This window comes from Cebus imitator, unplaced genomic scaffold, assembly GCF_001604975.1.
Source record: "Cebus imitator isolate Cc_AM_T3 unplaced genomic scaffold, Cebus_imitator-1.0 Scaffold46, whole genome shotgun sequence".
NCBI lineage: Eukaryota > Metazoa > Chordata > Mammalia > Primates > Cebidae > Cebus > Cebus imitator.
The window spans coordinates 6,289,630-6,304,639 of NW_016107361.1; the positions used below are offsets into that span (position 1 = coordinate 6,289,630).

The following is a 15,010-nucleotide window of genomic DNA, read 5'->3' on the forward strand; positions in this document are numbered from 1 at the left end:
AAATTGAAGTATATGCAAACTTCAGATCATGTCCTAGTCATATGGTGGGAAATGCAATTCCAGCCCAGCTTCACCACCTACACAAGGAAGGAAAAGGTGTTTCTGCAGATAGGACACTCTCCTCTTTTGCTTCAGCCCTGAGTGTTAGTGCATGCTTCAGGTCAGGCTTACCACCACCAAGAGTGGGTATACAAAATATTAGCCTAGTAGATTGTCCTTCTAGTCTGCTCACCTGGCCAGCACATATCATGTTATTTTTCCCTAGTCAGGTTCATAGAACCATAGGAACCAGCACTTTTAGTGACCATGACTTACAGTTTTTAATTAATGACTGGATTTGAAAATATCCTTGAATGGATTTTGGCTATTGTGAATTTTTCTCAGATACAGAGTGTCCTGAGCCAGAAATCTGAGCTATACCAAGATGCAATCCTTGTTTGCCCTATGCCTCCCAGAGACAGAGTTGAAAGAAATACTTCATATTTGTAGAATTGAAAAAAAAAAAAGTCTTTTTTTAGCATGCAAACTGGGGCATGATTTTGATAAATATTTGGCATGCACAAGGTAGATACCCAGATGTTGAATTAAAACATCAGCAAGTAAAATTACCCTATTCTGTAAATAAATCAATTCATGTGCTATATTAGAGTAACATTTACCCTCATATTGCACACAGATTCTGTACTTAGTCCCATGCTCATGTAATATCTCCCATAGGTTTTGTAAACCCTGTGTTGTTTTTTAACCCAGCTCATCAACACTGAGTTTGTGACCAAAAATAGCTCACATTGTCTCTGTCTGCTTTGAACAGTGTGAACAGCAATAAAATGTTAATGTGTACATCGTGACACTTTGGGATCTGGGATTGCACTACTGAGTACTCAGGAAAGTAAGTTGTGACCCTGTCTTCTCAAAGCTCACAGTGCTGAGTTGTCATGGGCATGGAGTGCCCATTATCATCTGTTTATTTCATCCTCTTATGTCTTATGTCTTATGTCTTGGCATTACCCTTCCCTCTGAAACCGCACAGTCCACACAAGTGGCTCATTTTGAGCTTCTAGCAATACCAAAAATTCTGAAAGTTCAATAGGAAGATCATGTGCACTTGCGTTGACCTATAGTTCTTTTCCAAAGTAGACGTTTTGAAAGTAGAGTTTATTAAGATGAAAAGTGGAAAAAGAAAAGCAATTATATTCTCCGTCATTGAGATAGACAAGCATTTAAGTAAGTAGAAATATTGTAGTACTTGAGAATCCTCTAAAGTGCTTAGATTTATTTCTGAGAAATAAATGGTGAATTGTTTATTTCTTTCTCCCCCTTATGTTTCCTTGGGATAGAGCAATTAGTTTCTTATTTTTTATGATTGCATTATTCTTGCATATATCTTTCTGTGGTCCAGGCTATAAAAGTAAATAGAGGATCCAGCTGTATAAATGGATATCCTTTTAATGAGTGTGGGGAGGAAATAATAATACTAAGTAGAGCAAAACCATTTCTATGTGATGAACTGAAGTACCTTTGTTCCCCAGATCCCCAGTCTAAACCACAGGCCACCAAAAAATGTGTGCATGAAATGACAGTTTCATGTATTCTGGTGTTAACAAAGTACCTCATGGTTTCTTTTGCCCCCAGAATGCACTTAATACAATTGTTGAAGGGTGGTGGCATATTCTGTTTTAATTTCCAGGGTCAAAGAAGGGTAAAATGGAATATGTGACTTTTCTGTAACACCCTTCGTTCTATCTCTGGGCAAAAGCCTTGCTGAAACAGTGAGATAACACAGTTGCCAGGTGATAATACAGTCGTTTTCGTAGTGCCATGAGTTAATTTCAGAGGTGAAACTATCCTTACTTAGGAAAATAGCATGCTTTCTCGCCTCAGAGCAGCCATTTGCTCAGAGCAGCAAGTGGATATTGAGTCTCTCTCATGTGCAGGGTATCATGAGAAGTGCTGGTAGTGGCATAACTCTGCCATCTTCCGTCTCCCTTGCTCCCTTCCTTTCTGGCCATTTTTATTTAGCTGTTGTTGTTTTTTTTATTATTATTATTGATATTTATATCCATCTGGAGTCACTGGGAGCAGTGTAATTCAAAACCATCCCATTCCCCACTATATCCCTAATTTAATGTTAAACTGCTTATATTAGTCTGCTCAGACTTCTGTAACCCTACCATAGATCTGGTGGCTTAAACAATAGAGATTTATTTTCTCATGGTTCTGGAGGCTAGAAGTCCCAAACTAAGGTCCAGCAGGAGTTGGTTTCTGGTCAGGGCTCTCCTGGGGACAGCCACCTTCTCATTGAGTCCTCACATGGCAGAAAGAGAGCGAGCTCTCTGCTGTCTATTCATGTAAGGACACTAATCCTGTTGGATTAGGGCCCCACCCTTGTGACCTCATTTAACCTTAATTACCTCCAAAAGACCCTGTCTGCAGTCACATTGGGGTTTGGGGCTTAAATATGAATTGGGGTTGGGGAGATAAACATTCAGTCTGTAACACTGCTCAAATAATAAGAGGAAAAAAATCCTAAAATAGAAAGCCAAACCATGACATGCATGTTTTAGCAGTTACTAAACTTTTAACCTGATACTCTATGTGTCCTCCACTTCGCAGTGGCTCATGCTAACATACTCTGATGATAGTTGCAGAAAGGACCACAAAAGTCCCAGGATAAAGACAAATGAAGAATATAAAATGCCAGGTTTGCCTTCCCGCCTTCCAACAGTGGCCTGGAGCAGTTAGTATAGGGGTTGAAGGAGAGATTTCTAACCCCCAGATATGCCAGGGACTCTGGCCTTGTAAAGCCCACGGACAATGCACTGGTTCTAGTCTTTCTCTACGAAGATTTGAGTTTATTTGATAGCTTTGAGGTGACTCTGGAGGGTTCCTGAGAAAGTTGGTTTCCTCTCCTGACCCCGGCTTGAGGGACAGAGACTGGATGGCAGGTAGGTGGAGAACAGTCTGTATTGCCCATGACTCCTGCTAACTGGAGCAAACGCCTGGGTGTATCTCAGCCTGGTTGAGGCCTGATCTGAGCAGAAGGGAGCCCCAAAACCAAAAGAGCCTCTGGATTTCCAACTCATGGTTGCTGGGACACAACTGAGAGCAGAACAGCCGTTGGCAGGGGCTGAAAAGGAGTCTTGGATATTTCTGCCAATGTGATAGGCGGTTGCAGGATTTTGTGAAGCAGCCTGATGAACCCTCTCATATAGAGGAACCTAATGCTGCTCAGCTGTGTAATTGGGATGGAAATGGGCCAATGAGAGGCAGAAGTTTGTGCTTAACCTTTTGTGAGTCTTGTTTCAGGAGGCTGTGGGGGGTAGGGGGAAAGAAGCATTACAAATAATAAGCTGCTCCGCCTGATTTATAATGAATTAGTAATAAATGTCCTAGCGCTGTACAAAAGTCTGACGATTACAGAGCAGCTTTGGCTAAGTGCACGGGACCACATCTTATTTTGATCAGCTGTAGCATAGCAAAGACGTGTAATTATCATAATCTAACAATTAGCCTGGCATCACTTTCCAGTGTTTAATTACCCCGATAAATGGTAATTGAATAGAGGACTTAATGACAAGAGAGAAACTTTCATTCTGCCTTAGGTGTTTAAGTCGTCTACTTGGCTAGGCATAATTTTCTAGCATTGCTTGAACAACAGTCCTGATTATCATTTTCCTTTTTGCAGCCTGCCATTATTTTGTTTCCTGATCTTGACCTTTGTTTATAATATTTAGCTTCTCTCAGAATTTTATACTGGGTCCCAGAACACAGGAAGAGGCTATTAGACACTTTACACAGTTTTTCTGTTTTTAAGTATCACTTCTGATATCCTTCAGCTACAATTCCTCTTCATAAGACATCTATGTAGTTACTAGTATGTGCAAACATGGTGCTAAGTGTTGGGAATAGAGAGACAAGTAAACACCATCACTATCTTCAGGGAGATGTATACGTTAAAAAAAGTCTCTATAAAAATAGTATAGTAATAATTACAGCAATTTTCATTCAGCACAGTCCCAGTTTTCTTCCAAATCTATACACTGAGCTTGGATGAATTCAGTACTTTTTAAGACTATGACCACCACCTCATTTCTAATGACTGCAGAGCTCTTTTCTTTGTATTAGCCTCATTCCCAGTCCCAGATTTGTTTCCAATGGCTCACAAGGTCCTAACCGGCCAAATAGAAGTAATTACGTTACACATGCCAATTTCCATAGAAACAGCAACAATTTCCACTTTATTGTCTACAGTTTTGTATGAAAACATTATTATTATTATCATGCCCTAACATTATCAAATATATGCCTCCCCTTGTATGATGAAGATCAAATAGAAGAGAAAGCCATAAAACACATGTATTTTCTTTCTTTCAATTTATTGTTTTTTTGTTTGTTTAATAATAAATTAACAGATTCTAAGATATTCAGTTTTTTTAAAGTCTTAGCTAAATTTCAGATTTAGATTGTAATGATTCCAGTAAGTTATCATCAACCCATAATACAAATATTTAGTTCACTCTTTGCACACCAAATACTTAAGAACTATTAAATCACTGTTTTCCAAAAATTTCTTATCGAGTTAGTCAATAGAAAGGAGATTTACTATTACCCTTTGGTTATTATTATTTTTGAAACTGTGAATAGTCTGAAATTCTGCTGGGTAATTCTCTCCCCTTTTGTATCTAGAAGATACAAAAGGGCTACATGGAAGTAAGCAGTTTGACAGGTGGCTTATTTGTTTGAATGACTCCCACATCCCCTGAACAGAGTCAGTTTGTTTAATCCTGTTCTCCTAGGACAGTGGCTAGATAGCCTATCTGATGGTTTCCTGTGTCTCCTTTTGCTGGGTCTGTGTGTATGTGGCAGGTGCTCTGCTCTGTGTGCTTGAAGGGGTGGGGTGTGAAACTCAACATGGCTTAAGACCTGAAGTACAGCTCTGTTAGGAAGCTCCTGGCCAGCAGGAGTGGAGGAAGAGCCTGTTTTGCATTGTGGGAGTGACCTCTGTTAGGACTATACTGACTGCCAGACGTTAATTTAATTTAATTTTTTTTTATTTCCTTTTGAAAACCATTTGAAGTGATCTATGATGTGTTGGGTCTTTAGAACTTTGCCTGGTTAATTCTTTGGCTGACTTGGCCTGTTGATGTTGACACACTCTTATACTCTATGCCTGAGGCCTCTTAGGGGGCTTAAAAGCAATTAGACTGTCACCCAAAGCTTCCAGCCCCTTCCTGAAGGAAAGTCTTGTTTAGGCTCTGCCAATTTAATGCTTTGTTTTCTTTGAAGCTCCTCTGTCAAGCTAATAAAACAAACTCCAAATGAGTTAAAACACTGGAGGAGAGAACATTTTGTGGGCCTGATATATGAACAGCTGCCACTCCTGGGAGATAGCAGTTTTTAAAAGCTATTCAGACTGACATGACTTGTAGTCCAAAAGAACAGGCAACAGCTATGTGAGTTTTATCCATCTATTTGATATGGGTAATTAGTATTAATTGTGGGATTTTTAAATGTTTTGCTTTTAAAATACACATACATACATACAAGGAAAAAGTGACAGGATAGTATAATAAGCTGCTGCTGAATTCTAAATCTTTGTCCAAGAAAACGATGTCTTGTTATCATCACGAACAGTTACTGAACTCAAGATAAAACTCTCATGCTGCAGAATTTATAATTACCAGAACATGCACATGCAAGAACTCTGTTGGAACTTTCATTAATGGATGAACACAGTGCCAACTCTGGGTTTCAAACATTTTGTCAGTATATGTTGTAGCACATTGCATTTCTGCAGCAAAATAAGTAGGAAACATCTTTGAAATTTATCCTTGAGTATTTTTTAACTTGTAAATCTTCACTTCTCTGGGGGTTTTTTGTTTTTGGCATATTTTAAAGCCCAGAAGAGCTGGATTGACCTGAAATCATGTGTTTTGGTCATCATGTAATATCTCATTCAGCCTTAACACCTGGGTGGTAACAGTGAAACTATCCATGACTCCCATTCTCTCAGAGCTGCAAATAGAGGTTGATCACCAATACATCTGAAAGGTAGACATGTTTCAATCCATGAGAGAGAAGAGAAATTTAAAATTAGCAAAACAAATATTTGTTCAGCCCTCAGTGATGCTAGTATTATTTATCTACCCTAACTTTGGTTTGCTGTTTGTATTCCATGCTTTAACCTTTGCAGAAAAACAAAACAAAAAAAAAGAGCATCTTCAGATTTAGAATAGGAAAGCCATAAGGCTTGCATTCTGTGCTGAAAGGAATAACAGAAGGAGGCAAGAAGCAGCATGTTATGCAACAGAGACTGCCGTCCTGCCCATCTCCTCACAAAAACATATTTATAAACCAAACCCATGTCTGTTGCAGGACCCATTAGACTCTTTTGAGACAGAAGAAAAATTCTCCTAGTTAAAAACAGACATCTTATTCTGAAATTAGCCTTTAAATCAGTAATAGTAGAATTTGAAGACTGCTCCCAAGATATATTCACTCCAGAATTAGTTTAAAATTTTGGAGGAACCCTAAGCTGATAAATTTGCTTAATCTTTGACCATAAATCATATCCTTCTTTTACATTTCAATTTCAGAATGTAATACATTAGGTTGCCTTGTAATTAAAGAAGTGACATTGGATTTCTGTTCAACTAGGAATATTAAAACAATCACCTCTTTGACAGATTAAAATACATTTAAAATGTAATAATCAACTATCCAGTTCATGAGAAATAACATTTTCATTATTGAATTCTTTAAAACATTCCGTGAAGGGGGATAAAAGTGCCTCACAGCTTCCTAACCTCTAATAACACTGTCTCCTTTCAGTAATGCTGTTTCTATATTTATGGAGTGAAGAAACTTCACCAGGAGCTGCTTGATAAAATACCTCAGTACATATTTCCCTGGAAGCAGGCTCTCTGCTGTGCCAGCAACATATGCTAAAGGCCAATTTAGAACATTTTAAATATGCACCATACCCTTCCTTTTCCAGCTACTAAAATGAAATGCATTTTGGCTTTAGCAAATGAAGATGGAATGAAAGGAGGAACACTGCAGGGCAAAGTGGCTAAAGATGAACTCAGAGAAGGAGGATTATGGTGCTGCTCCTCTGCAGCCTGAAGCCCAGGGCACTGCCCATGTGTCCTTTCACTGTGGCCTCCCCAGCTGTCAATATCCACAACACAAGAGTGTGGGGTCGAGTTGGAAGTCAGGTCGGCATCATGAAAATCATAAGGAAGAAACATGAGGTGATACGTACCTGCCTTAGCAAAGAGGAACCGAGTGACAGGGTCAGAGTACATTGAGAACTTAGACTTGAGACTAGTAAAGGACCTAGACTATTCAAATAGTAGATGTACCTTTTTCTGCGACCCAAGTTCGAAAATGAAGTGCTTAGGAGGACGAAGTTCTTATGGTTTAGGCTACCTGATGTCATCAAACAGTGCTTTGCTTCCTTACTCTGTAGAAAGTTGAGGACATACTGGTAAGATATAAATGAAAGGGTAGTTGTCAACTGTTACCTCACTTGTCTTTATTTCATCTGAATTCTGATACTGAAGTCATGATTCACTTCTTGCAGACAGGTTCAATACAGGGAGCAATTTTTTTTTTCCTTTTTTTAGGCATGGTCTTGCTCTGTTGCCCAGGCTGGATGGAGTATAGTGGTAGAATCTCGGTTCACTATAACCTCTGCCTCCAAGGCTCAAGCAATCTTCCTGCCTCAGCCTCCCAAGTAGCTGGGACTATAGACACACACCACCAGGCCAGGCTAATTTTTTAAAAAAATATTTTATAGAGATGGAGTATCCCTATATTGCTCAGGCTGGTCTCAAACTCCTGGGCTCAAGTGATCCTCCCACCTCAGCTTCCCAAAGTCCTGGGATTACAGGCATCAGCCACCATGCCCAGCAAGGGAGAGATATTAACAGTGGCTTTAAATTGAAAATTAAAATTTATTCAGCACACAATGGAATTTTATCAGGTAAACACTGAGAAACTCACTTTCCAGAAGCACACTTTCTAACTCTAATCCCAGATTCAGTTGTTACTTTTGTTGTCAATAGCCCTGGAAATGTGCTTTTTATCCAGTGATCCAGGTGGCCTCTGGTTCATCAAGAACTACCATAAAGTACATAATGCATTTTTGGTATTTGAGATGATTGCAAAGGACTATTTGCTGTGCTAAATTTTATTCTCCTAATTAACTAAAATGATCCTTTCATAATATATATGACATTGATTCTGAACCAGTCTACTGCCAAATTTTGATAAATGTGTAAAATGTATTCTTGCCATAATAGAGTGCATATAATATGAAGTTTATCCTTGAACAATGTGGGAGGTTAAGTTCACTGGCCCCTCATGTAGTTGAAAATCCAGGTATAACTTTTGATTCCTGAAAACCTTAGCTACTAATAGCCTACTGTTGCTTGGAAGCCTTGCCATTAACATAGTCAATTAACACATATTTTGTATGTTAAACGTATTATATACTATATTCTTATAATCAAGTAAGCTAGATAGAGAAAAGAAAATGTTGTTAATAAAATCATAAGGAAGAGAAAATATATTTACTCTTTTTAATTGGAAGTGGATCATCTTAAAGGTCTTCATCCTTGTCTTCACATTGAGTGGACTGAGGACGAGGAGGGATTGGTCTTGCTATCTCAGGGGTGGCACAGGTAGAAGCAAGTCCACATGTAAGTGGATCCATTCAGTTAAACCCGTGTTGCTCAAGGATCGACTGCTTATGTTGCACAGAACATTGACCCAAGTGGCCATGCTGCCCAGGTGGGGAGCAGGGACCATCTTTTTATGCATATGAGACGTTTCCTGACTCTTGAGACTTGCACTGTGAAAACAGGCAGGGCAGTAATTGTTTTACTCAAACAAAATCACTTTTCTAAGTATGGTAACTGAGCATGCTTTTACATTGTGAAGCACTGTGATTAGTAGAGATTGCATTGTAATTATTGCTGACTTGTTGGCATAGAGCCAGATATTCTTATAGTTAAAATTATGTGGTGATCTCAGAGAGGTGTATAGAACTGGTGATACAATGGATTGAATTAAGGATAAGGCATAAACAGAAGACATTTACAGGAAAATTTCCAAGAAATTTACAAATGTGTTAAAGCAGTGGCTGTGTTACCCATGGCATTTGTAAATATTGGCATGCAGAATCAGTCTTCCTAGATGTCAGTTTCCTTTTTTAATATGAGCTAGAGCTCATGAAAGCTGTTTCCTGATGGAAAAAAGATCCCTTTATGTGAATGGCTGCTGAGGCTAACAACACGTTATTCTGTGAAAGGATGAGTCAGGAGCTAACCCTGCAATCAGACTTATTCTAAATGTTGATGCAACCCTTAGCTTCCAGTTTAGGAGTTTGGGACAAACCTTGTAGAGAAGACGGTAGGGCTAGGACACCTTGCTGCAATGCCCTGCTAGATCAGTGTAAATATAAAAGGTAACCCAAACTCTTAAGAGGGTCATTACTATAGCTGGTGAACCTTTGGAACCATTATGGGTAGGAGGACAAGAGTGTGCTTCAGAACCATGCGAGGCTTGAGTGCAGATCCTAATTCTGCTATCCATTTGCTATACGAAGTTGGACAATGCCCTGTCTTAATGTCCTTTCCTCATTGGTAAAGTGAAGCTGATTAAAACTGCCCAATAAGGTTGTTTGGAGCATTTCATACGATAACACATGTAAAGCACATAGTAGATCCTGGATGTGGTGAATGTTTGTTGCATCAGTGAATGAAGGAGAGAACTGAAACCTCATCAGGAATGAAAACGAGTCCCTCTGGAGGAATACAGAGCTGACCTAAGGACTTGGCTCTATCAATTTCATCTCTCACAAATTGGAAAAGTGAAAAGCTTTGGTTCTGAGGTTAGACTGGGTTTGAATTCTGCCTCCCCCTTTTCCTTACTAGTTGTGTAACATTGGGCATATTGCTGGACTTCTTAATCTCAATTTCCTCATTTTTAAATGAGTGTACTAATAACAGTGACTATTCTGTGGCATTGTAATAGAGATTAAGTTGAAATAATGAATGTAACATAATAAGCACTCTAATATTAGTCATACTTATGTTCTCCTTCACAGTATGGCCAGAAAAGAATGGTTCCATTCCACTTTATACCCAGAGAACATGATTTGATATATTAAGGCAAAACCACAATTACTTTTGCACCAACCTAATAGCATTAGCATAGCTAATCCAAAACTTTTCTTTGGATTATACTTGAGTATGTTATTAGAGATGCCTTTTATAAGTTCCAAGTTGTTATTGTTTTTATATTTATATTGTCTACTCTTTGAAATTTACATTAGTAAACTATACAAATTAAAGATCTGAAACAAAAGTGTAAATTGATTCTGTAGTGAATCATCATCTTTTCTTCTTCGTATGGCTAGAAGGGTAGAAATACTAATTGCAGCCGGCTGCAGTGGCTCACACCTGTAATCCCAGCACTTTGGGAGACCGAGGCAGGTGAATCACAAGGCTAGGAGATTGAGACCATCCTGGCCAACATGGCGAAATCCCATCTCTACTAAAAAAATACAAAAATTAGCTGGGTGTGGTGGCATGTGCCTGTAATCCCAACTACCTGGGAGGCTGAGGCACGAGAACTGTTTGAACCCAGGAGGCAGAGATTGCAGTGAGTCGAGATTGCACCACTGCACTCCAGCCTGGTAACAGCAAGACTCTGTCTAGAAAAAAAACCAAAAAACACAAAAAGAAAGAAAAGAAAAGAAACAGTAATTTTAAACAATTGCATGTTTAAAATTGGTACCACCGTAATCCACTTAACGCTTCATGCAAAATAAAATGTCATCAGAAGGGATAGCTGGTCAACAAAGTAGAATGGGTCTTCAACCCCATAGTTTGCCTTAGTAAAAATTTAGCAACATTAACTGGGATAAAAGTTAGGAAAGGAGAGCAAATTTTTAGGCATCAGGAAACTGACATTTTTTTTTTCAGTGGTGGAATAAAAGAGTTGTAGAATAAAGGAGTAACAGAATGGGTTCAGACAATGGCAGTTTTAATTTTTACTTTCACTTTGAGCAGTGCAAAATGCTAGTGGAAGCTAAAATGAATGACACTTAGGGAAAGAAAAAACTTCCCCCTTGAATCTCTTTAAAATCTATAATAATAATATAATAATATAAAGTGCATCTGGGCATTGCCTTCTGCTGCAGTTCTTGTCTGGCTCTTATCCAAAACTGTCAGGCTACTCTGAGTGCTGATGCTTCATATCCCAGCACCCTTTTATCTGAACCTTGCAGTGTCTTTTCTCTGTACTTTGGCAGTGATGTTACCTTGATGTTCAAGAATCTTTTAAAAGCAACACAGGCTTTCCTTGCATCTTGACAAATCGTTGTCTGCTAGTAATAAAGAAAAAGTAAGCCCGTGATCATTGTAAATATAAATACATCCAAGTGTTTCTGTTTTATTAAAAAATGGTTATGTATTTTGGGATCCTCTAGCTGAAAAGCGAATATTCTGATAAGTTTTCCTTATTTCTCTTGTGTAAATCAGCATGCTGCTTTTCAACAGCAAAGATCAAGTGGAGTTTCTATGGATCATTTAACATTTAAGGACAGAATTTAACATTTCTATATGATTTTCCTATTGGATTTGTAAAAAGGGAAACACAGATATTATTTTTATCTCTGTTGTATGTTCTTACTTCTATTATTTTAAAGTTAATATTTTATTTACTCATTTTAATATGCTTTGGTAACAGTGGTTTACATCCACACAGTACTTTACATACATTTCCTAATCTAAGGCTTGAAGCAGCCACCAGAGGCCAGCAAGGCAGGCTCTCATAATTATTCCAACTTACATAGGAGGAAACTGAGGCTCAGAATGATTTATGACTCTCCCTTAAACCTAGGTCTACTCAGTCAAAACTAATGGTGTCTTCACTTTTTCACAGTGTCTCTCAGAAGAGAATCTTGGCTTAGCAATGAATATTTAGCATCCAGAGTGAAGATGGTATATTTCTTTCTTTTTTCTTTTTTGAGACCGAGTCTTGCTCTGACAGCCAGGCTGGAGTGCAGTGGCGTGATCTTGGCTCACTGCAACTTCCACCTTCCAGGTTCATGCGATTCTCGTGCCTCAGCCTTCCAAGTAGCTGGGATTACAGGCATGTGCCACCATGACTGGGTAATATTTTTTGTATTTTTAGTAGAAATGGGGTATAGCTATGTTGGCCAGGCTGGTCTCAAACTCCTGGCCTCTAGTGATCCATCTGCCTCGGCCTCCCAAAGTGCTGGGATTACAGGCATGAGCCACCGTGACCGGCTAGACGGTATTGCATTTCTACTGTGGTGGACATTGGTCATAAGCTGTCAGAGGCTGTTATTATGTTTATGTTCAGGGGCTGCATTTTAAGGGGAATATACTGGGAAATTGGAGAACATGAGGAAGGTCAAGAATCTAGAATGATAAAGAACCTTGGAATTATACTAGAAAGAATCAAAGAAATCAGGATTTTCAAATGTCGCAGAAAGAAAGATGCAGAGAGACATAGCTGACATCTCCAAATGTTTTATGGACTTCCTTGCAGAAGAGGAATTTGATTTGTTCTTTGTAATTCCAGGCAGCAGAAGCAGGATCACTGGGTAGAAATTATACGGAAGTGGATTTATGCTGAATATAAGAAGAAGCTTTCTAACATTTAGAGATGTCCAAAAATGGAATAGACTGTCTCACTGCCACTGGGAAGCATTCACGCTCAGGCTGTCCAGCTCAGAGATTATATGACTTTATGAACATTGTATTTCAGCAATAACACAATTTTATGATGAAACTGCTAAGGGCTCAGAGAAGAATTTCTTCACCAGCTGAAAACAAAAGAGTTTTGTACACTTTTCCACCGTGATTTTAGACTGAGAAAGTTGTATCCATAACAGTTCCTGTTTCACACACCGTTGCGTCTTGGGAAATACTGTCCAACTGATGGGGAAAGACACATAAGTTAAAACAGATAAGCAAAACTTTTGGAAGATGAGAATTGAAACAGACAGTGAGGTGTTTATGGTGGGGTGTGTGTGTATTCACGTGTGTACATTTTTAACTAGGATGAATTTGCCATGGTTTTGGCTATTTTCATTTGGCTTGTTACTTTTATTGCTCACCAGCCCAGCTCTAGAACATGACCTGTAGAATTAAAAGAAATGAGAGGAAAAGTCCTTTGATTTAGATGGGTTGTTTTCTCAATATGGAAAAGATGCTGCATCAAAAGAGAGATGTGCTAAAATAAGTTTCTGACGTAGCAGATCTAAGAAAAACACTGAGCTAGGATCCGAAGTCTCCATACTAGGTTTGGCTCAATTATTCCCTGCTTCATCTTTATGCCTTTTTATCTTTCTCTAAAATGGAAGTGTTTCAGGAATTTTCTTTCCAACTGTAAAATGTTATGATTCTAATTCTCCCAATTTTATTGCTCTAATTCTCATTTGCATAGAAAGTTGAAAATGGCCTCACTTATAACAAAAAAAAAAAAAATCAGTCATTTATTTGTTCTTTAATTTCCTCATTCATTTATTCAAAAACATTTATTAAGTGAAACACTATTATAAAAATATTAAAAAATTGTTTTAATATATGATTTTTAAGAATGAAAGGAGAAATGGAAAGCAGCACATTAGTACCTCTATAGAGTTCCTCAGTTTGAAAGAGTGATGTTTATTATAATACTTAAAATTAAAGCAAGGCACTTAGTTTTTAGGATGTTTTGAAACAAATATAATGGAATCCCTCTGTAAAATGACTTTTTGTGGCTTAATTTGGGAACTGCAGCATTTCAAAGCATGCCCCAAATCATAATGGCATTCAGTAAGTACTTACTATACTACATCCTTTAGCCCCAGAATTATTAAATGGCTTTAGCACTGATTCCAAGCAGAAAGCCCTTTCTCTATGAATTATCATATATTTTTCCCTTTTTCTAACAGATTCCAGAGGGGTGACTACCACATCGATGTCTGTATCAATGACTACCTGGATGTTTTCTGCCCTCACTATGAGGACTCCGTCCCAGAAGATAAGACTGAGCGTTATGTCCTCTACATGGTGAACTTTGATGGCTACAGTGCCTGCGACCACACTTCCAAAGGGTTCAAGAGATGGGAATGTAACCGGCCTCACTCTCCAAATGGACCGCTGAAGTTCTCTGAAAAATTCCAACTCTTCACTCCCTTTTCTCTAGGATTTGAATTCAGGCCAGGCAGAGAATATTTCTACATCTGTGAGTATATAGAGATTTATCGTGTTGTAGGGCAGCTGCAAGAGCCCAGACTAATTTTTTACCCATGTTTCAGAGAATTGCAGAGAGCTGGACTCTGCACTACAGATGTCTCCTTGTAAATGCATACATCAGGATCCCTAGATACATTAGCTGGGAATTGAGAGCACAAATTAGATTAAAGACAGAGCGCCTCTCCCTCTATGAAATTACGTGTCAGCCTGTTCAGTGAACCACTGCTGACTTGTATTTCTTTTAAATGAAAATTGCCAGGACTTCTCCAAAGCTCAGGAAAAGAAAAAAAGACTCCTGAAAAAAATTAAAGGAAATAATTAAATTTACATAGCTTGGAGTCATTGGATTTCTTATTCAGGTGTCAGCAATATCCTTTCAATCATCCACATTTTCAGTGGAGGAAGCCAAAACTCCTGGAAATGTCAGCATGCTGAGATAAATACTCTCTTTGCACCAAGGAGAAAAGATAATTATTAAGAGCAGCTTTGTCTTTAAACAGAAAAGACTTGTGAAGAAATTTCTAGAAGAAGTTCCAAGGGAACTGATATAAGTGCATTTCCCACCTGTGAGCACTGAGTGACTGCCCTGGGAGAGCTCTAAAACTTTTTCAGTGGACTTCAGTATTAATTAGAATGCCTGGCCTTGTTTATTTCTCCATTATGTACCCATCATTTCTTCAGACATCCTACTATCATATGTTGTAGGTAAATGCTTCTCAAACTTCACT

General features: G+C 38.5%; 1 protein-coding gene across 2 annotated transcripts in view; it reads left to right on the forward strand.

Moving 5' to 3' along the window:
- The window catches only part of EFNA5 (ephrin A5), a 286,969-nt gene that overhangs the window by 223,692 nt on the left and 48,267 nt on the right, over window positions 1-15,010 (forward strand). For both annotated transcript variants that reach the window (XM_017527236.2, XM_017527237.2), the window contains exon 2: window positions 13,979-14,271. In XM_017527236.2, coding sequence (XP_017382725.1) covers window positions 13,979-14,271 — 293 coding nt within the window. The remainder of the gene's footprint in view (window positions 1-13,978; window positions 14,272-15,010) is intronic.